Genomic DNA, 21,311 nt, shown 5'->3' with positions numbered 1-21,311 from the left:
AGTGCAATCTCAGCTCACTGCAACCTCTGCCTCCCGGGTTCAAGCGATTCTTGTGCCTCAGTTTCCTGATTAGCTGGGATTACAGGCGCCCGCCACCATGCCTGGATAATTTTTGTATTTTTAGTAGAGATGGGGTTTCACCACACTGGGCAAGCTGGTCTCAAACTCCTGACCTCAGGCGATCTGCCCGCCTCGGCCTCCCAAAGTGCTAGGATTAGGATTAACAGGTGTGAGTCACCGCACCTGGCCGTTACATTTTCTTAATCTATTTGTTGATCATATGTCTTCTTTTCTGACTTAGCTGTTCATGTCCCTTGCCCATTTTCTTCTGATTTGTAGGAGCTTTGTTTTAAAAAATATAAATTAAGAATAATCTTTTATCTATTATAAGTGTTACAAATATAATATCTAAAAATGACTGTTTGTCCCAAGATTTGTAAAGACACTGGGTGTGTCATAACATGAGCTCAAGATCATCAGGACTGTAGGTAGAACAGAGGAGAAGGAATTCTATGTTCTCTACTCGGCTTTAGTGAACACTGGGTAACTTAGAGAAAATGATACACTACGTTTAAATGCTATAGACTCAGTAACAAATATAATACTGCTCATTATGATCCAAGAGTATGTAACACTTTAGTTACATTATGGTCAATGAGACCATTTTTCAGACCTCTTGGCTTCCTCATCATAGACCAATAATCATGATACATGCCACTAACATACCACGGCTGCCCATAAACCTGCACATGCAGCAAGACTTGTTGCGTCAGCTAGCATGGGGATTGTTCAAAACAAGGCCATCATTTCAAAGATGTGCAAACGTCAGTCAGAGCTTAGGCTCCGGTGAAAGTAAGAGGCACGTTACCATGTGGATGGGACTTGAACCACGATTCTAGAGCCTTCTAAACTGATCTGGGGGGCATAGGCTTCTTTATTCTCAATCTGTGCTGTGTCAACCACCACCTAAGATCGAAAAAAAAAAAAAAAAAAAAAACAAATACAACAACCAGCTTTCAGAGAGAAAATGAATCAGAATAAAATCCAATACATAAAATGACTCTCTAAGAACTATTCCCCTAGCAGCCCGGTTATGCCAACGCCAGTCAGGGCCCCATGAAGATAACAGCAAGTTGTAAAGATGACCAAAACTAACAACATTTCAATAAACAGAAACCACATTCTGGGCATGGGATTTATTGAACTGGCAAGCACCTCTTGCACTTTTTTCAAACTATAAATATGTTAATTAGGAATTAGTTTGCATCCTTTATCTTAGTATTTTTTACTTTATGCACTTAAAAGAAGTAAAAGTGTCACTGAAAGTCAAACCAGGCTGGGTGCAGTGGCTCACGGCTGTAACCCCAGCACTTTGGGAGGCTTAGGCAAGTGGATCGCTTGAGGTCAGGAGTTTGAGACCACCCTGGCCAACATTGTGAAACCCCGTCTCCACTAAAAATACAAAAAGTAGCCGGGTGTGGTGGTCCTGCAGTCCAAGCTACTCAGGAGGCTGAGGCAGGAGAATCGCTTGAACCCGGGAGGCAGAGGTTGCAGTGAGCCGAGATTGCGCCACTGCACTCCAGGCTGAGCAACAGAGCGAGACCCCATCTCAAAAAAAAAAAAAAAAAAAAGAAGTCAAACCAATGCTTCAGATAAGCCCATTTGTCATGACACGCCCAGAAGTGGATGAAACTTTTTTAAAGATTATTTTATCCTCAACCATCAATAAAAACTGAATTACTTCAGGACAGAGGAAGAACTAACCCTTCTTTGAATGATTTCCTCTTATTTCCAGGAAGAGTCTTTAATACTAGATAGGTGATAAGAGTATCCTATGTAATCTAGAGTTTGACAAAGTGATGAATATATTTTCAAATCACTAAAAGAATGTTTTAAAAAATCATAAAATATTTTAAAACCAAATCTGTAATATTTCAGAAGGGGTAAAACTGTAGAGAGTTGTGTACCATACTCCAAATTCAGCTTCTAATGGAGCCAGCTTTCACTGGTTTAAACAGAGTTCCCATAGCTGATCTGCAGTGACCTTTGGAAAAAACTTCCTATCAAAGGAATAGCCATTGTTGGACCACTCAGATGTTTCCTCTCTCCTCCCATCCCCAGAACCATAACCTAAAGTCACACACAAATGCGTCCTGCAATCAAGACGCAAGGAACTAGGAAGAAGTTTCTGCTCTCTGAATAACATGGAACTTTTTTTTTTTTTAACCTACAGTGTTTTCTCAAAACAGCCTTTGTGCCTTTCGGCCTTGTTTTGCACACTCCATTCAGGGGAACTCATTAGCATGGTCCTTGCAGTTTCAGCTAAATGGTCTCTGGGAATATGGATCAATATCCTAAAGCCAATGGGCTCTTCCACGCTTCAGCAAAGCATCTCTGGTTTACTACTTTTGGAGGTCCCTATACTGAGGAAAAGATCCCAAAGGAAATGTAACTCATTGCTGTGAACACGCCCTCATCTGAGCCTCCACAAGACAGCCCCATTGTGAGCTGGGCCGCCTGAGCCCTGACCCGCTTGAAACAAAACGACAGCATACCCTCAATAGCTCTTTTTGTGAATAAAGTAGGAATCAGACTAAAAAACAAGTTCTTTAATTTTCTTAATCTCTAATTAGGTCCTTCCAACCTCTGACTGAAATGCCGTATCTTTTTTTTTTTTTTTTTAAGACTGGATCTCGCTCTATGACCCAGGCTGGAGTACAGTGGTGTGATCTCGGCTCACTGCAACCTCTGACTCCTAGGTTCAAGTGATTCTCGTGCTTCAGCCTCTTGAGTAGCTGGGATTACAGGTACCCACTACCATGCCTGGATAATTTTTGTATTTTTAGAGACGAGGTTTTGCCATGTTGGCCAGGCTGGTCTTGAACTCCTGACCTCAGGTGATCTGCCTGCCTCGACCTCCCAAAGTGTTACAGGTGTGAGCCACCACACCCTGCCACCATATGTTTTTGAAAAGTAGTCGTTTACTAGAAAGGGAGATCAAATACATAAGATTCTATGGGTCCGTGGTGCAAACAAAAAGCTAAATGGTGATTTCAGATGTTGATCTCCTGACCCACCCAACTCTGGCCAAAGTTTTTTTTTCTCTGAAAGATGAAATGAACAAATCATTATTTTTTAGTTGATGTTACTTTATTGCTAAGAAGGAGATAAACAGAACTGGTATACAGTGACTGGATGGGGGTACTACTTATACCACTGTGGTCAAGGGAGGCCTCTTGGAGGAGGTGATTTTGGAGCTGACACCAAGAAGATAAGGAGTGACCTACATGATAATCAGAGAGAAGAGTATTTTCAGATAAAAGGGGTATCAAGAGCACAGGCCTGGGACAGGAAGAAACACAGGATGTTTGAGCAACAGACATCCAATGTAGCTCCAGAACAGGGGCTAGGTCAAGGGGCCCTGTCAACTTGTTACTAATGTAATGCTTTTTTCTTTTTTTTTCTAAAGGCCGGGTGTGGTGGCTCATGCCTGTAATTCCAGCACTTTGGGATGCCTAAGCAGGCAGATCACGAGGTCAGGAGTTCGAGACCAGCCTGGCCAACACAGTGAAACCCCGTCTCTACTAAAAAATCCAAAAATTAGTCAGGCATGGTGGTGCATGCCTGTAGTCCCAGGTACTCGGGAGGCTGAGGGAGGAGAATCGCTTGAACCCAGGAGGCAAAGGTTGTGGCGAGCCGAGATCGCGCCACTGTACTCCAGCCTGTGCAACACAGCGAGACTCCATCTCAAAAAAAAAAAAAAAAAATTAGCCGGGTGTGGTGGCGGGTGCCTACAATCTCAGCTACTTGGGAGGCTGAGGCAGGAGAATCACTTGAACCCAGGAGGTGGCGAGTTGAGATCGCGCTACTGCACTGCAGCCTGGGCGACAGAGCAAGAGTCTGTCACAAAAAAAAAAAAAAAAAAGAGGCAGGGTCTCACTATATTGCCCAGGGCTGATTTCAAACTCCTAGACTTAAGCAATCCTCCTGCCAAAGTGCTGGGACTACAGGCATGAGCCATGGGGCCCAGCCTGTAATGGTTTTCTTAAAATGAGCAAAGACCATAGCATCATTTTGCAACTAGGTTCCCTGAAAATATATATTATCAATCTGATTTTTCTTTTTAAATAGATTTTTAAATGCTGCTCTTCCTTTACCTTGTCTACCTGCCTGGTCTAAATTCCACAGCACCAAATAACTTTTTAAATTATGCAATATTTTCACACATGTGTCTGCACCACATCCTCACATGCTTGAAACATCTTGGTAGTCCACCTATCATCCACCACCCATGTTCACTCACCAGTCCAGCCTGGCCAAACAGCAGCTGCACCGCCGTCTTGCAGGCACCTCGCCACATGGAAGGGCAAACCTGGTTCAGCACTTCAGTCACAGGAAAATCATCCCTGGATGTGATTCCATTATAGCAGCCTGCCTCCTTCATCAGCTGTAACATTGTATGCTATAGATTGGTAAGAAGAGAGTTCACACCTCAAGACAAAGCCATGCAAGGTTCTAAAATTTATAAAAATGCATTTATACAATCATCCTCAAGAGAAGAGCATTTTATTTTATTTATACATTTTTTGAGACAGGGTCTCACTCTACTGTCCGAGCTGCAGTCCAATGGCATGAACATGGCTCATTGCAGCCTCGACCCCTCAGGCTTATGTGATTCTCCTGCTTCAAGCCTCCCCAGTAGCTGGGACCACACAGGTAGGTGCACACCACCACACTCAGCTAATTTTTACATTTTTTGTAGACGTGGAGTCTTGCTATGTTGCCCAGGCTAGTCTTGAATTCCTGGGAGAGGAGCAATTTTTTTTTTTTTTTTTTGAGATGGAGCCTTGCTCTATTGCCCAGGCTGGAGTGCACTGGCACAATCTCAGCTCACTACAAATTCCACTTCCTGGGTTCAAGCGATTCTTCTGCCTCAGCCTCCTGAGTAGCTAGAATTATAGGCACCTGCCACTACACCCAGCTAATTTTTGTTAGAGATGGGGTTTTGCCATGTTGCCCAGGCTGGTCTTGAACTCCTGACCTCAGGTGATCTGCCCACCTCGGCCTCCCAAAGTGCTCGGATTACAGGCATGAGCCACCATGCCTGGCTCAAGAAGAGCATTTTAAATACACCCTAATTATGTCATTTTAATTTCTTTAGTAATCATCAATCACTCTCAGAGATTTTCTCAGCCCCACAGAGTGAATGACTAGATATAGATACATATGCAATAATATACACAGTTATTTCTATACTAGCACAAAATTATTTAGCAATCTACTGATGTGAACTGGTCGAGGAATTTTGAAATTCTGAATCCATCCAAATAGGGAAACAAAATCATCTGATACAAGTAAATACCAATTAAAATCTCAATTTTATTTTGGATGACCAAGTACTCAGGTATTCAGGCTCTGGAAACAGATTACATAAGCTCAAATTCCAGCTCTTCTACTTACTAGCTGTGTGACCTTGGGTATCAGTTCCCCTGTGTGGCAGGTGGGCCAAAGTGCAGCACCCCCACCTCATGGGTGAGCATTAAGTGAGACAATGATGTGGAGCACCTGGCACAATGACTGGAACACATGATGTTCCACAAATAATCATTATCACTGCAGCATTATGACAACATCTCTCTTCTTATTTAATTCATACAAGTCCACTGAGAGACATTAATCATAAACAATATCTTATAGTGTACTTTCAAATCCTTTCTGTTAAACATCTGAATAAAATTATGAATAAAACTGTCTTGTCCAAGGTCGGTGGCTCACGCCTGTAATCCCAGGACTTTGGGAGGCCAAGTAGGGTGGGGATCAGCTGAGGTCAGGAGTTCGAGACCATCCTGGCCAACACAATGAAACCCTGTCTCTCCTAAAAATACAAAAATTAGCCAGGCTTGGTGGAACATGCCTGTAGTACCAGCTACTTGGGAGGGTGAGGCAGGAGGACTGCTTGAACCCAGGAGGTGAAGGTTGCAGTGAGCTGAGATAGATCACACCACTGTACTCTAGCCTGGACGAGAGAGTAAAACTCCGTCTCAAAAAAACAAAACAAAACAAAACAAAAACTTGCTTGGCAAATGTCTGATTAAAATCTCCGTAGGTCTGCTTTTTAATTTTTTTTTTTTTTTTTTTTTTTTTTTAAAAGACAGAGTTTTGCTCTTGTCGCCCAGGCTGGAGTACAATGGTGCGATCTCAGCTCACTATGATCTCAGCTCACTATAATCTCCACCTCATAGGTTCAAGCAATTCTCCAGCCTCAGCCTCCTGAACAGCTGGGACTACAGGCACACGCCACTGTACCCGGCTGATTTTTGTATTTTTAGCAGAAACGGGGTTTCACCATGTTGATCAGGCTGGTCTCAAACTCCTGACCTCAGGTGATCCGCCCGCCTCCCAAAGTGCTAGGCTTACAGGCATGAGCCACCACGCCCGGCCCTATTTTGTTTTTTAATCTACATCCTTCGCAAGCCTTTACATTTCTCTTAAGAACTCTATTTTCAAGTTCACACTCAGTTGCTGGAACCCCATGGAAAGCTACCGTCTTAAGTTTCAGATTGTCGGCGGCCGACTCATTAAAGGAGACGCCCTTCAGGAAGTGCGATCCTATCTGCACAGGGACGGTGGGGAGCTCACACTGCATGGGCTGCGGGGGTGTCTGCCTCCGCCCCGTCTGCTGGGCTTCCGCCTCGCTGCAGCAGCCCTAGAAAAGGCATGGATGGAAGAGGAGAGGTGACCCATCGCTCATCTGTCAAAACACTTGGTTCACACTAGACTGCAGGAGCAGCGCCATAGGTCCCCAGAGCTTTAGGAAGGAAAAGTGTACCTGCAAACTTGCTTCAATCGCCTTTGGATTCAGGTGGAAGCCGGCTTTCATTGCATATTCACAGTGTCCTAAGCTTTCCAGAGCTATCTTATATGCCTGGAAATAAATTATTTTTAACAATCAAGATCGTAAAGCAAATTATAAGATGATAAAGTTCAATGGAAATAAAAATCTTAAATTTCTATCGCTATTAAAAGACCAATTACTACTCTATACCCTTTCTAATTGATTCAACATCACAACTTTAACTCCCTCCCTTGTTTCTATACCGTGGAAATCAGTATGTCAGTTCTGAAAAACTTACTTGCAAAGCACTGTCGATTTTTATGTTCAGTTCTTTTAGCTGGTGCTCAGGAATTGCTGCACTTTGAGAACAAAAGAGTTGTTGAACTTCAATTCCTGCCAGGCAACCATCACAGCCTCTTTCTCTTAGCCTAGATGTCGCCTGTAACATATATAGTAACTGATAGGTAAAAGAGGGTGGTACGGTTCTGGCAACATTAGACCAACAGTAACAACAAGAAAAACTCCAAGTAAAATGCAGCAATATACCATCTAAGCAAATAAACTAGAAGTTCTAGATTGTTTGTATTGCAAAGTGAGCAGCCCAAATTTTGAAAGCCTAATTAACCATCCTGAAGAGAAAGGAAATCTCCCTTTATTTTTTTATTTTATTATTTTATTTTATTTTGAGACAAGGTCTTGCTGTGTCACCCAGGCTGGAGTGTAGTGGTACTATCTCAGCTCACTGCAACCTCCGCCTCCCCAGTTCAAGCGATTCTCCTGCCTCAGCCTCCCGAGTAGCTGGGATTACAGGCACCCACCACTGTGCCTGGTTAAGTTTTGTATTTTTAGTAGCGATGGGGGTTTCATGATGTTGGTCAGGCTGGTCTCGAACTCCTGACCTCAGGTGATCCACCCACCTCGGCCTCCCAAAGTGCTGGGATTACAGGCTTGAGCCACCGCGCCCGGCCAAAATCTCCCTTTATTTTAGGAACCCTGGAAAAAAGACTTACCTACTTGTTATTTGTTTTATATATATATATATACACACACGTATATATGTGTGTGTGTATATAATATATACACACATATATACGTGTGTGTGTGTGTATATATATATATATATACATATATATGTGTGTATATATTCAGACATTTTTAACTTTCCTGCTTTAAAAAGACAGGTTACCTAGAATATTGGCACTTGGAGTTTCCAGAATAAAAAAAAAAGGAAGAACATACATGGTTGGGCATTCCTATTCAGTGAAGGAAAAGACCACATGAATATAGAACAGGAAAAATATACATTGGCATGTTAACAGAAAAACAGAGCTTTTGAAATCTGCACAGAAAAGTATTTATTATTCAGTCACTACATATGTTTATGAAGAGTAGATAAGCAAGATAGAAAAGGAGAAACTAATTTCTGTCATTTTGTGATTAAATGCAGAAAATATATACATGGATCAGGACAAGAAGAGAATACAGAAAAATATGTATTTGATTTGTTAGATGGGATTCCAGATGAACTGTTTTTAGATTTCTATTTTTGTTGCAATTCTGTGAACCAAGTAACATTTTTTAGCAGTTAACTTTTGTTCTGCTGGACCAGTGTAGGAGTTGTAATATTTACAAAACTTGCAGACTACAGGAAAATGACTAACAGCTATAATGCCGTAAAGTTCCAAAGCTTTGGTTTCACAAACTGTATGTAAACACCATTCCCTGAAGCCTAAGAGTCTCACAGTTTAAAACTGTTTGACTCTTTCTAAGAATCTTTCAGTCAAATATTTAGCTCACAAGGTGGTGTGTTAGGTACATGCTGGAGCACAAAGCTGCTCTTTACCCTCCTGGAGCTGAGAGCATCAGGGACAAAAAGGTGAACAAAGAAAACACAGAATTATAAATGGAGAAAAAACACTGCGGGAAACAAACAGAGGACTATACCAGGGAGTGTCCTAGACACCCAGAAAGCAGCACTTAGGGTGAGAATTAGAGGAGAAGGTCGTGAATGGAATTGCATGTGTGTGGGGTGGGGTGGGGGTGTCAAGACCTACAGACCGGTCTGTGAAACAGGCTGAGGATCCAAGGTAACAAAGAAAGACACATCCAAGGAACTAGAGCCCAGTGAGCCAGGGCAGGGTGGCCACTGATAAGGCTGGCCATCAAGGCAGGAGCCAGACTAGGCAGATCTAGGCAGGTCCTGCTGAGGGGTCCACATGCTACCCTAAGCAAATAAGAAGCGACATCATCCAATTTTAAAATGAAGGCGAGCAAGACAGGGAGGGGAGAAGTAACGATTCCCTGAACGAGGGTAGTGATAAAGGACGTGGAAGAAGGTGACAGATGTGCGATAGGATTTTGGAGGTGGGAACTGCCGGGTTTTCTTAAGGATTGGACTGGGTGTAGACATGACGGAAATGCTGAAGGATAAATCTCAGGTTTCTCAAGTGAAGCCAGTGTGGCATGCCACCACTCACTAGCATAGAGAGGGTCTAGGGAGGAACAGGTGAGTGGAGAGAGGCTATGCCTGAGCTACCTGCGAGACCCCCGGTAGCAGCTGAGCTCAGGGGCCTGAAGCCCACAGCAAGTGGGCTGCTCACTGGTCACACACATTTGAGCCCCCTCCAAGGACACAGGTGGCTTTTTGTGTCCCAAGACTGGATGCAGAACCCCTAGGGAGAAGGGCAGCTAGAACTGAGCCCGGAGAAACTCACATTCAGAAGTTGTGTTGAGGAAGGAGAAGCCAGTAAACTAGATGAAGAAAGAATGACCCAAGAGCAAAGAAAGCTTGGTTCTTGGATGTCACAAGATGAGAGTATTTCCAGGGAGGAATATTCTCCACACTGCTGTCAGCTGCTGAAAGTTGTTGAAAGGGTTCCCTGGATTTGAAAACATGGAAGAAGGCACCAATGACCTTGATAAGAGAAGGCATGTTCTTGTATAGGAGTGGAAGCCAGATTTCAGCAAGCTGAATGACATTATGTACATAAAGTTTCAGACTGTGTAAAATAATACCTTATATATAGATACATTCATATATGGAAAAACATTAAAATATACACAAGAATCACAGGCTTCAAATTCAACAGAGGTTATCTCTAGAGACAAAGGGATGAATAAGAAAGTGGAGACGTACAAAAGGGACTGGGTGCAGGAGCCTAGGAGCTCGGGACCGGCCTGGGAACAGAGCAAGACCCTGTCTTTAAAAAAATAAATAAAAAGTAAAATAAATAATTAGCCAAGCACGGTGGTGCATGCCTATAGTCTGAGCTACTCAGGAGGACTGCTTGAGCCAAGGAGGTCAAGACTGCAATAAGCTGTGATCACCACCGCACTCCAGCCTGGGCAACAGAGCAAGAGCCAGTCTCAAAAAAAAAGTGCACTGGTGATATTTTTCTGTTAAAAATATGTAACAGGCATGAGCAAATATGGCAGGCAGCTAAAAGGAAGACACACTGTTGGATGTGAAATGTTCTATGTGCCTGAAATACTTCAATAATAATTAGTTTTTAGACTACCCTGAGTAAACTGTCTATGGGGTATGCCAGGAGCAGTAAGGAGCACAAGGTGCAGTAAAAATAAAATAGTAATTTTTTAGAATGAATGAAAGGTGAAAAAAAGGTAGACAACTACTCCAAGAAGTTGGCTGAGAAAAGAGCAGAGAAACAGGGGAGGACAGAGTGGACTTTTCTGTGGGAAGCATCTTTGTGTACTGGTGGGAACAGGCTGAGGATGAGGGAGAGAAAACACTGGGTCGCACCACAGAAGCTGGGCCCTCAAGGATGGGGGCAAGGTGGGCACGGGGCAAGCCTGGACAGGAGGAGAGGGCACCTCCTCTGCTGTCATGAGGCAGGAGAAGGAAGAAAAGATGGTTGTGAAGAGGGGTGGCAGGGGTAGTGGTGGCTTGGCCACATGAGGAAGACGGGCTGCCATCAGGGAGATTCTATTTTCTCAGTGTAGTGGGGGGTGGCATCACTGGCTGAAAGCAAAGGGAATATAAAAAGGGCAGAAAGGCCTGGACAGACTAAAATGGTGGCAAAAAAGGTCAAGGTGAAGAGGTCAAGAGAGAACTCGGAGGCCTCCTCCTGTGGGCTGGTCCTCAGCATGAGTTGTCTAGAAGATGGAGCAGGGGACCAAGGCAGGTGTTAGGTTCACATGTATGAGCTGAACAGTCAGGAGGCTGGGGCCCAGCAGCCAGGAGGACGCCGAGGGTTGTAAAGTTACATGACAAGGCAACAAGGTGCAGGTCTGGACCTCAGGGCCTAGCCATCTACAATAAAGCCAACAGGTCCCACCCCCACACACAGTCTCCAATTAGCATTCCAGGGCCTTTCTGATGAACAGAAAGAAAGCCCTAGGAAAGTCTTTAGCATGAAAAACAGACCAAAACATGCAAGCAAACAGGAAAAAGACCAAAACATGCAAGCAAACAGTGAAAATTAAAAAGAAATGACAACAATGCAGCAAATGGCATGAAATTGAAATAAAACTAGAGACTGGACAATATTAAGATGTGAAAAATCATGTTTTGAAAATTTTATTAAAGAAAATTTCCGATCGAGACCATCCTGGCTAACACAGTGAAACCCCGTCTCTACTAAAAATACAAAAAATAGCCGGGCGTGGTGGCGGGTGCCTGTAGTCCCAGCTACTTGGGAGGCTGAGGCAGGAGAATGGCGTGAACCCGGGAGGCAGAGCTTGCAGTGAGCCGAGATAGCACCACTGCACTCCAGCCTGGGTGACAGAAGCGAGACTCCGTCTAAAAAAAAAAAAAAAAAGAAAATTTCCAAAACATAAAATGAAATAATGAAATACTTTGCCAAGTTCATTATGGAATGATTTGAACTAGACATTATCTAATGAATCACTATATTGTTAACCATAAATTATCTTTTACTCTGGGTTTGCCTGCTGGGATAGTTTAAAAAAATTATCTTTTGGCCCAGGTGGTGACTCACGCCTGTAATCCCAGCACTTTGGGAGGCCAAGTCAGGTAGATCACCTGAGGTCAGGAGTTTGAGACCATCCTGGCCAACATGGCGAAACCCCATCTCTACTAAAAATACAAAAATTAGCTGGGCGTGGTGGCGGGCGCCTATGATCCCAGCTACTGAGGAGGCTGAGGCAGGAGAATTGCTTGAACCCGGGAGGCGGAGGGTACAGTGAGCCGAGATTGCGCCACTGCACTCCAGCCTGGGAGAAGGAGTAAGACTCCGTCTCAAAAAAAAGAAAATTATCTTTTACTCCGTAAAATGGAGCAGTAAGTCCTAAAGTCTCAACTTCTAAGATTTATTTTTTATTTCTCATACTGGAAAGAAAGAAGTGTTCAAATGCCTACAAGAAATGTCACTAATGGCCAGGCATGGTGGCTCACACCTGTAATCCCAGCATTTTGGAAGGACAAGGCAGGTGGATCACCTGAGGTCAGGAGTTAGAGACCAGTCAGGCCAACATGGTGAAACCTTATCTCTACTAAAAATACAAAAATTAGCCAGGCGTGGTGGTGCGTGCCTGTAATCCCAGCTACTCGGGAGGCTGCGGCAGGAGAATCACTTGAATCTGGGAGGCGGAGGTTGCAGTGAGCCAAGATCACGCCATTATACTCCATCCTGGGCAACAAGAGCAAAACTCTGTCTCCCAAAAGAAATGTCACTGATTATAGACAAAGTCTCCTTAAAACAGACTTTTTCAGAGCTGTTTTTGATTGCCTTTTATTTAAGCTTAAATTCTTCTGGCTGTGGAAAAGGAACAGAGAATGCCACATCAGAGTGACTAGGAAAGCAACCCTGCGCTAGGCTGGAATCCCCCCACCGGAGGAGCTCCCTGCAGCCCACCATTTAGTCATGAGGTTGTCACCACGAGAGGAGAATCGCACAATTCTCCTCCACGTTATACCTGATGACCATGCCATACCATCCCACACCACTGCGCTCTCTATCCATTAGGGAGCCAACCACTCGGTCTAGCTCTTGCATGATGGCTAGATTTTATAAACATACCTGCTGTGCTGGGAAATAGCCAATCTTCCAAGGGATAAAAGACTTCATGTTGGCCCGGTGCAGTGGCTCACGCCTGTAATCCCAGCACTTTCAGAGGCCAAGGCGGGTGGATCACAAGGTCAGGAGTTCAAGACCAGCCTGGCCAAGATGGTGAAACCCTGCCTCTACTAAAAATACAAAAATTAGCTGGGGCTAAAATACAAAAATTAGCTGGGCGTGGTGGCGGGTGCCTGTAATCCCAGCTACTTGGGAGGCTGAGGCAGAGAATTGTTTGAACCCGACAGGCGGAGGTTGCACTGAGCCAAGATCGTGCCACTGCACTCCAGCCTGGGCCACAGAGTGAGACCTCATCTCAAAAAAAAAAAAACTTCATGAAGTCACATAACGCATACTGGAGAACTGCTCAAATCACATGTAAAGCAACTGACAAATGAGGATCTAGGCAGAGTTAGACCAATTAAGAATCTTGTCCACATCTGTAATCCCAGCACTTTGGGAGGCCGAGGCAGGCAGATCACGAGGTCAAGAGATCAAGACCATCCTGGCTAACACGATGAAACTCTGTCTCTACTAAAAATACAAAAAATAAAATTAAATTTAAAAAAAATTAGCTGGGCTTGGTGGCGGGCGCCTGTAGTCCCAGCTACTCGGGAGGCTGAGGCAGGAGAATGGTGTGAACCTGGGAGGCAGAGCTTGCAGTGAGCCGAGATCACGCCACTGCACTCCAGCCTGGGGGACAAAGCAAGACTCCGTCTCAAAAAAAAAAAAAAAAAAGAATCTTGTTTCGGCGCAGTGGCTCATGTCTGTAATCCCAGCACTTTGGGAGGCAGAGGTGGATGGATCACTTGAGCCCAGTAGCTCAAGACCAACCTGGACAACATAGTGAGACTCCATCTCTACCAAAAAAAAAAATAGTAGTAATAATAATAAGAAGAATAAGAATAAGCTAGACATGGTGGCATGAGCCTGTAGTCCCAGCTACTTGGAAGAGGCTGAGGTGGGAGGATCTCTTGAGCCCGGAGGTACAGGCTGTAGTGAGCCTTGATCGCAGCACTGCACTTCAGCCTGGGCAACAGAGCAAGACCCCGTCTCAAAAAAAAAAAAAAAAAAAAGAAAAAGAAAAACTTAAAAAATTTAAAAAGTTACAAAGATTCCAAGCACTTCTATAGGGAATGATTTGACTAGCAAAAAACAGACAAAATTCCCTGTGTCCACTGAGCTCTTGCCCTGCTGTGGTTGTATCTTTGGAGCCTGCCATCCCATCTGTCTGCCAAACACTCCTGCTCGCCTGCCTCGCTGCCTGGCTGGCCACTTACCCTCCCCAGACAGCTCCACCCCGTCTTTCCTGACTTAGGTGCCAGCCTCTTCTCACTGGTCCCCCATCTCAGAAGCTTTCCTGCAGCACTACCGTTCAGAGACAGGGCTCTCCCTTCCTCTGGCTCCCACACATCTCCATCCTGGCCCCTTAGCCCTGTTTTTGTAAGCCTATTCTCCCAGGAGGCTGTGAGTAGAGGTTGTCATCCTAGTGCCTGGCACATGCCTGGCACAAAGTGGGCATTCACAAAGATGTTCACTGTTAAATGAACAAGCCAATGATAACAGTTTAAAATGTACATTTCTAAATGAAATGGCTCTTTTGAGAATCAACAGGCAAAAGCCCTCTGGAGCCTCTCCTATTTGAACACAGGCACCAATCTCCCCAAAGCCAGGGTTACCTCAGCAGCCCCCCGCCAGGACCGCACAGCTTCCTCCAGTTCAGGTGTGTGGCCCATGCCAGATAAGCCGCCGCCACTGCCGCTGTTCTTTTTTTCTGGCACAATGACCTCAGCAAAGCAAGAGTGAGCCACCGGCTGGACCTTCTGTAATGCATGAGTCAAAAACTGGAAATGGACTTGCACCACAGTCAGGAAACATCGCCCCAACACCTGTGGAAACAAGACAGCCAGGGATGTTTAGGTTGTGGGTTGCTGTTGGATTCGCACAGTAAATTTTCAGTGACCAACTTGAATAGAAGCAACAGTTAACTGAAAATCCAAAATCATACAAAGTTAAAAGGCTACCATGCTTCAGAAGGATCTGCCTTTGTTTTTGTGTTTGGACCTCAGTGACTGATGCCTAGAAGTCAAAACATTTCCATCAAATAACAAGGCCCAAGGTTGAAATAATTCTTCCCATTTCCCACCAAGTAACCCCCAATCCTGTCTCCACCCCCTATATCTGGACTCACACCACTTCTGGTGTCTTTGAGCTCCTGCTGAACCACAGCCATCCACAACTGCAATTACGTCCACACAGTATTCAGAAGGTAAAGGAAAAACCATGCAGCTAAAAATCTGAAAGAAGGCCAGTGTGACCATAAGACATTCCGTTGAAAATGGAATCCAAATATACTGGTTATTTTAGTAGGAGTGTTAACATAGTTATTAACATAGTTGTATGTCATCATTCCAGTCTTACGAAACAAAGCTGACAGACCAGTCTTCCAGGAGTCAAGAAAATATAATGGGCAGCTCCATTCATGAGTACAGTAGAAACCCATTAACCTGATATATATCAGTGATTGGTTGCTAATAGTCCAAGTAGGAAATTAACTTAAAAAATACTATACGCATGAATATGTAATTATAATAAGATGTATACTAAATATATACTATGTGCCACAAACATTTTCAGATATGATTGTGCATTTCTCTGGCAGCCTTCTGGTATGGGCCAAGGCTGTTCTGACAGCTCCTTTGCTGCTCCTCCCGGTTACTTTCTTGCATAAACCACAGTTACAATGTGTTCTCTATCATTTCCTATTTATCTTTCTTTTTTTTTGAAATGGAGTCTCGCTCTGTCACCCAGGCTGGAGTGCAGTGGCGTGATCTCGGCTCACTGCAACCTCCACATCCCGGGTTCAAGCAATTCTCTGACCTCAGTGCACCATCACACCCAGCTAATTTTTGTATTTTTAGTGGAGATGGGGTTTCACCATGTTGGCCAGGCTGGTCTCCAATTCCTGACCTCAGGCAACCCACCTGCATCGGCCTCCCAAAGGGCTGGGATTACAGGTGTGAGCTACCACGCCCAGACTTATTTTCTCTTTAACACAGGGCAAAAAACGGCCACTTACAAAACAACTTGACCACAAACCTTCCAGATTATTGACATTTTTTCCTAATCTCTCATAGTTGTTTTGCCCACATCAGATTTGACAATAATACCAACAAAAACCTTTTGCAGCTCTTTTATCCTGCTCCCTAATAATCTTTTTGTGGAAGATATTTTGTATTTCTTTGGCTTATGCAGATTACTTACTCACAACAACTTACTTCGCTGAGTTTGCAATTCACCCAACTGAGCAGGAGTGGACCTGAGAGAGCCTACTCACGGCCGGCCCTCAGCCCACTGCCTCGCAGAAGTGGTGAAGGTCAGGGAACTATAGCCATTGCTTTTTACAAGGAACCAAAATCCAGCACAGTGCCCATGCACTGTCCTGTCCCTTGAGCAGCACACAGTAAGACTCAACCTTCCTCTCCCCTCAGGTGCACACGTGGACTCTCTGCCTTATGGCATGCATGTGGACCTCTCGCCTTGCCTTGCCTTACGCACATGCACAGACTCCTTGGGCGCGGTGCACAGGTGGACCTCTCGCCTCGCCTCGCCTCAGCAACTACCTTTGCCACACGCCCTCTCAGTTCCCAAAAGTCAGAGCTCTTTCCTGGAGAAGCAGGGGCAAGCCAGTTCCCAGCATGACACTTATTATCTCTGAATCCCTCCTCACCCTGTGGAAATCACCAGGACCAAACGAAAGCAAACAAAAAGCCGCACACAAATCTCACACCACAGCATTTGCCCTCCAGAGGGAACAACAACCGGCATCACAGGCTGAAGCCCCCCAAACTCCTGGGCTTCCACTCACACCTCCTCAGAGCCCTTCCCCCAGTGCCCTGTGCTAGACTGGGCGGGGTGAGGGACACGAAGGCAGCGCACCTAGGCCAGTTAGACAGGTGCCAGGAGTAGAATAAACAGCAGCTATTTAGTCCTGTAGAGCACACAGACAGCTTAGTGGAGCATGCAGCCTGTACATTACCAATGCTGGAGAGTCACATGGGCTAGTGCATTCAATCCCAGGAACCACCCTATGAGGTCATCCTCCCTTCACAGACAACAAGATCAAGGCATAGAAAGGCTATGAAATTTTGTCAAGGGGACACAAACTAGATGTGGTGGACCAGTCACCTGACTCAAATGTCCATACCCTTCACCTGTGTGCCCCACTGCCTTCACCAGACTCTAAACTGGCATCGGCTGGCATGTGACAGGAACTCTACCTTAACTGGTGTAGGCTGAGGGTGTCCTCAATCTCCCCACCCACTGCAGACGCAGGGAGGAGGAGTGAGCCAGCTCCTCAGGGACACAAACTCTTCCTCCCGCTCCTTCCTCAGCACCTTGGCAGCTATGGGAAGCCGGAGGAGGAGGAGAAAGGGAAGACGCCATGCTCCATTAGCTCTAGGTTCACACTCTCACAGCTCTGATGGACACAACTGAGTCATTCATTCTCTCAATAAATATACAAGACGGGGATGCCTAATATGCACCAAGCACAAAGACCTGGGAACACTACCAGAAAGAGAATGAGCAAGTCCCTGCTCTCGCCAGGGTGACATTCTAATGGGGAAGACAACAGGCAATGAACAGATAACGCAAGGCCGGGTGCTGCTGCGAAAGGAACACAGGCGGACGGGAAGGAAAAGCCTCCCCGAGGAAATGACCGAGGGCAAAGAGAGAGCTACCCTGTCCCCTCCCCTACTAAGGGGCAAAGTTCTGAGGAATGGCTGAAGGCCTGAAGGAGGGCCCCCAGATCAAGAACAGGATGCTCTCTGACAAGGCCATCACCCCTGGGGAGAATGAGGTGAAGGAAGCCCTCTTGCTGTGGGGTGGCAATAAGGAGGGCAGAACACTGCTGTAGGAAGGAGTGGGGGAAGAGACACAGGTCAGTTTAAAAGGCACTGTCTGTGTTGTCTCCACCACTTAGAATATGTTTGACCTTGGATGAGTCATTTAACCTAAGCTTCTTTCCTATAAATAAGGAATGAGGACAATAGCTCAGCTACTGTGCACCTCCCTCTCCTACCCAGGATGCCTGGAGACCAACTCAGTCATACAAATTATGATTGTAACAAAATATCTGTGTTGTAAATAACTTATTCAAAGCCAATCAAACCAATGGTTAACGCTGGACCTTGGAAATAGCTGTTTCATCAGATATCTGCTCTAAAAATTTACCCAGAGTAACAGATGCATAACCACCACCTTCTCTTGAGAGAGTACAGAGCTCAACCTCCAGCCTGCCTCTGCCCACCTTTCCTCTACGAGGATCTCAGTTCTTAGCTCAGCTCCCCTCCTGAAACAGACCCCACTCTCCTTGACCCAGGGATGAGCCAGTCTTTGGGCATCTTCCTGACATAAATTTGGGAGTGTGTGACCCCAGGGCTGTGGAAAGCTATTTTCTCCTTCACATGGATAAAGTTTCCTGGACTGTGTGGTTCAGTCAAATTGCAGAACACATGTGGGAAGCTGGGGAGTGGTTAAGCAGAGTGGCCAAAGGCAGGTATTTAAGTTTAAAATGCCAGTGAAGCTCTATTAACAGCTACCATTTACTGAGTGTTTAAATACCAAGCACCTTATGTTTGGTGAACCATCTCTGTGGGGTGTGAGCAATTCACCGATTTTACAGATGATAACACTGAGGTTTACAGAGATAAAGAAACGTGCTCAATGTCAAGCAGGTAATAAGTAGGGATCTGACACCAGGTCTGTTTGACTCCGAAAGCTGTGTTGCTAACCACCAGGCTACTCTTTCTTCCTACGACGAGATCCAGAATGTAGCCACAATAGTGGATAAATACTAATCAGAGAAGGAGCTATGGATTACAGACAGCTATCGGGGTCTACTGAATGCGACCTGTTTTCTAGCAACCCTTGATGGTGGAGGAGAAGGGTGCATCTTTACGTTCCTATTCCCTTGCACACACACAACATCTGCTGCTAAGGATGTTGTATTCATGTATATAACCAGAATATCTTTTCTTTTTGATGATATTTGTATTTTATTCAGATTGTAAAACAGATTTTAATTTAAGGCCTTCCTATTTGGAGCACCAAAAAACCACCCTTTTTTTTTTTTTGAGACGGAGTCTTGCTCTGTTCCCCAGGCTGGAGTGCAGTGGCGCAATCTCGGCTCACTGCAAGCTCTGCCTCCCGGGTTCATGCCATTCTCCTGCCTCAGCCTCCCAAGTAGCTGGGACTACAGGCGCCCACCACCACGCCAGGCTAATGCTTTGTATTTTTAGTAGAGACAGGGTTTCACCGTGTTAGACAGGATGGTCTTGATCTCCTGATCTCATGATCCGCCTGCCTTGGCCTCCCAAAGTGCTGGGATTACAGGCGTGAGCCACTGTGCCCGGCCAAGACCACCCTTTCTATACCACTGTAGTTGTCGTAGATCAACCTACATGTCAACTCTGCTTTCCTGGAATATTTCAAAGTTTAGTTGCAGTTATTCCTCTTCTAGGCTCAGACCTGACTCAGCCTATAATACCTGCATGTGGTTGGAACTATGGAGTGCCCAACTCCACCCCATTTCCCAAAACATGGTATGATTTTCACATCAATACAAATAATTTCTAAGTTCATTGTTCTGCTCAACTTCATGAACTCAAGTTCATCTTTTTCATATCCCTTTAGAATGAGGAACAAGTAAAACTCCCATACATCCATTTATTTCTGATCACTTTAAAAGTCCAGTGTAAGTAGGTCCAAGATGGGTGCTTGTATTAGAAATTCTAAAGCATTCAATCATTTCTTTCACTTCAATACTCATTTATACCTTAAATGTTACATTAGGTTCCTAGTGTCCTCAATCTTGTTCTTAATGAGGTCTCTTTTGTTCTGATGATCATTCGAGTCATTACATAATGAGCTACACACCAGAATGTGACACAAAGACCTAAATGCATCCCCAGAGACAGAGAATGCAGCAGACCATGCCTGGACTATAGAAAGTACTTATGAAGATTATGCTACAGTAGAAAAATGTTAAGAAACAGGCTTACTGAAACTAATATGTAAAAAACTAACTAAAGAACAACAAAGTCTCCTTGCAGTCAGCAATAACCTACAGGATAGAAAAGGTGCCATGCTATGTTTAGAACAAACGAGGGAGAAAGCAAGCTCAGGCCCAGGAGTGGTGGAACCAACACCAAATGCTAATAATTCAGACAAGAGTACATTCTGCCCCCGGACATGCTGCTTCAGTGCTGGTGAAAATAACAGCACAGGCAGTTTCTGAGCTCATATTTCATGGGCAAAGCACTGTGGTGCACAAAACTTTTTATATCAGTAATATTCATCATCAATCAATTGGGGGGAAAAGATTAGCTATACAAACATACAAATAGTTCTAAATATTCCTGAATAGGTATAACCATTGACTGTATGATTCCTAAACAGCCCATATTTGTACCTATAGATTTTTTTTTTGCAAAAAGTAGATTGTGTGTTGTTTTATAGTTTGCTTTCCAAAATATATTAAAAATTTGTTACCATATCAATACACATAGGAAGTTTTACATTTCTATATTTATATTTATAACAGCTACACTGCTATAAATCTTAACATACCTAATAATAATAATTACAAAATATCATCCAGGGAAAAAATGAAAGGCCACTCAAGATAACTAAGTCCACGTTAATTACTCGAGTAATTTTTCCCATTCAAAATGCAAGTTTTGGCCAGGCATGGTGGCTCATGCCTGTAATCCCAGCACTTTGGGAGGCTGAGGCGGCTGGATCATTTGAGGTCAGGAGTTCAAGACCAGCCTGGTCAACATGGTGAAACCCTGTCTCTACAAAAAAGACAAAAATTAGCCGGGCATGGTGGTGCACGCCTGTGATTCCAGCTACTCGGAAGGCTGAGGCAGGAGAATCGCTTGAACCTGGGAGGCAGAGGTTGCAGTGAGCCAAGATCACACCACTGCACTCCAGACTGGGAGAAAAAGCGAGACTCCGTTTCAAAAAATAAATAAGAACAAAATGCTGCCGGGTGCGGTGGCTCACGCTTGTAATCCCAGCACTTTGGGAGGCCGAGGCGGGCGGATCACGAGGTCAGGAGATCGAGACCACGGTGAAACCCCGTCTCTACTAAAAATACAAAAAATTAGCCGGGCGTGGTGGCGGGCGCCTGTAGTCCCAGCTACTCGGAGAGGCTGAGGCGGGAGAATGGCGAGAACCCGGGAGGCGGAGCTTGCAGTGAGCCGGGATCGCACCACTGCACTCCAGCCTGGGCGACAGAACACTCCGTCTCAAAAAAAAAAAAAAAAAAAAAGAACAAAATGCAAGTTTTTTCCATAAACAAGTTTACATTGTGGGCAGGGATAAAAACATATTTAAGTTATCCTGATATATGGCCTCAGGAGCCCATCAGAGGT

The 21,311-nt window shown here is 44.7% G+C and overlaps 1 protein-coding gene across 5 annotated transcripts in view; it reads right to left on the bottom strand.

Moving 5' to 3' along the window:
- GARRE1 (granule associated Rac and RHOG effector 1) overlaps positions 1-21,311 on the bottom strand; it is a 101,642-nt gene that overhangs the window by 20,374 nt on the left and 59,957 nt on the right. For all 5 annotated transcript variants that reach the window (XM_055238768.1, XM_055238774.1, XM_055238769.1 and 2 more), the window contains 6 exons: positions 14,550-14,759; positions 7,134-7,274; positions 6,830-6,925; positions 6,545-6,706; positions 4,304-4,462; positions 869-966 (listed from right to left, as the gene is read on the bottom strand). In XM_055238768.1, coding sequence (XP_055094743.1) covers positions 869-966; positions 4,304-4,462; positions 6,545-6,706; positions 6,830-6,925; positions 7,134-7,274; positions 14,550-14,759 — 866 coding nt within the window. The remainder of the gene's footprint in view (positions 1-868; positions 967-4,303; positions 4,463-6,544; positions 6,707-6,829; positions 6,926-7,133; positions 7,275-14,549; positions 14,760-21,311) is intronic.

The sequence above is a fragment of the Symphalangus syndactylus genome, chromosome 13, assembly GCF_028878055.3.
Source record: "Symphalangus syndactylus isolate Jambi chromosome 13, NHGRI_mSymSyn1-v2.1_pri, whole genome shotgun sequence".
NCBI lineage: Eukaryota > Metazoa > Chordata > Mammalia > Primates > Hylobatidae > Symphalangus > Symphalangus syndactylus.
Note: the sequence above shows the minus strand (reverse complement) of the source record. Positions and strands in the feature narration are given on the sequence as shown.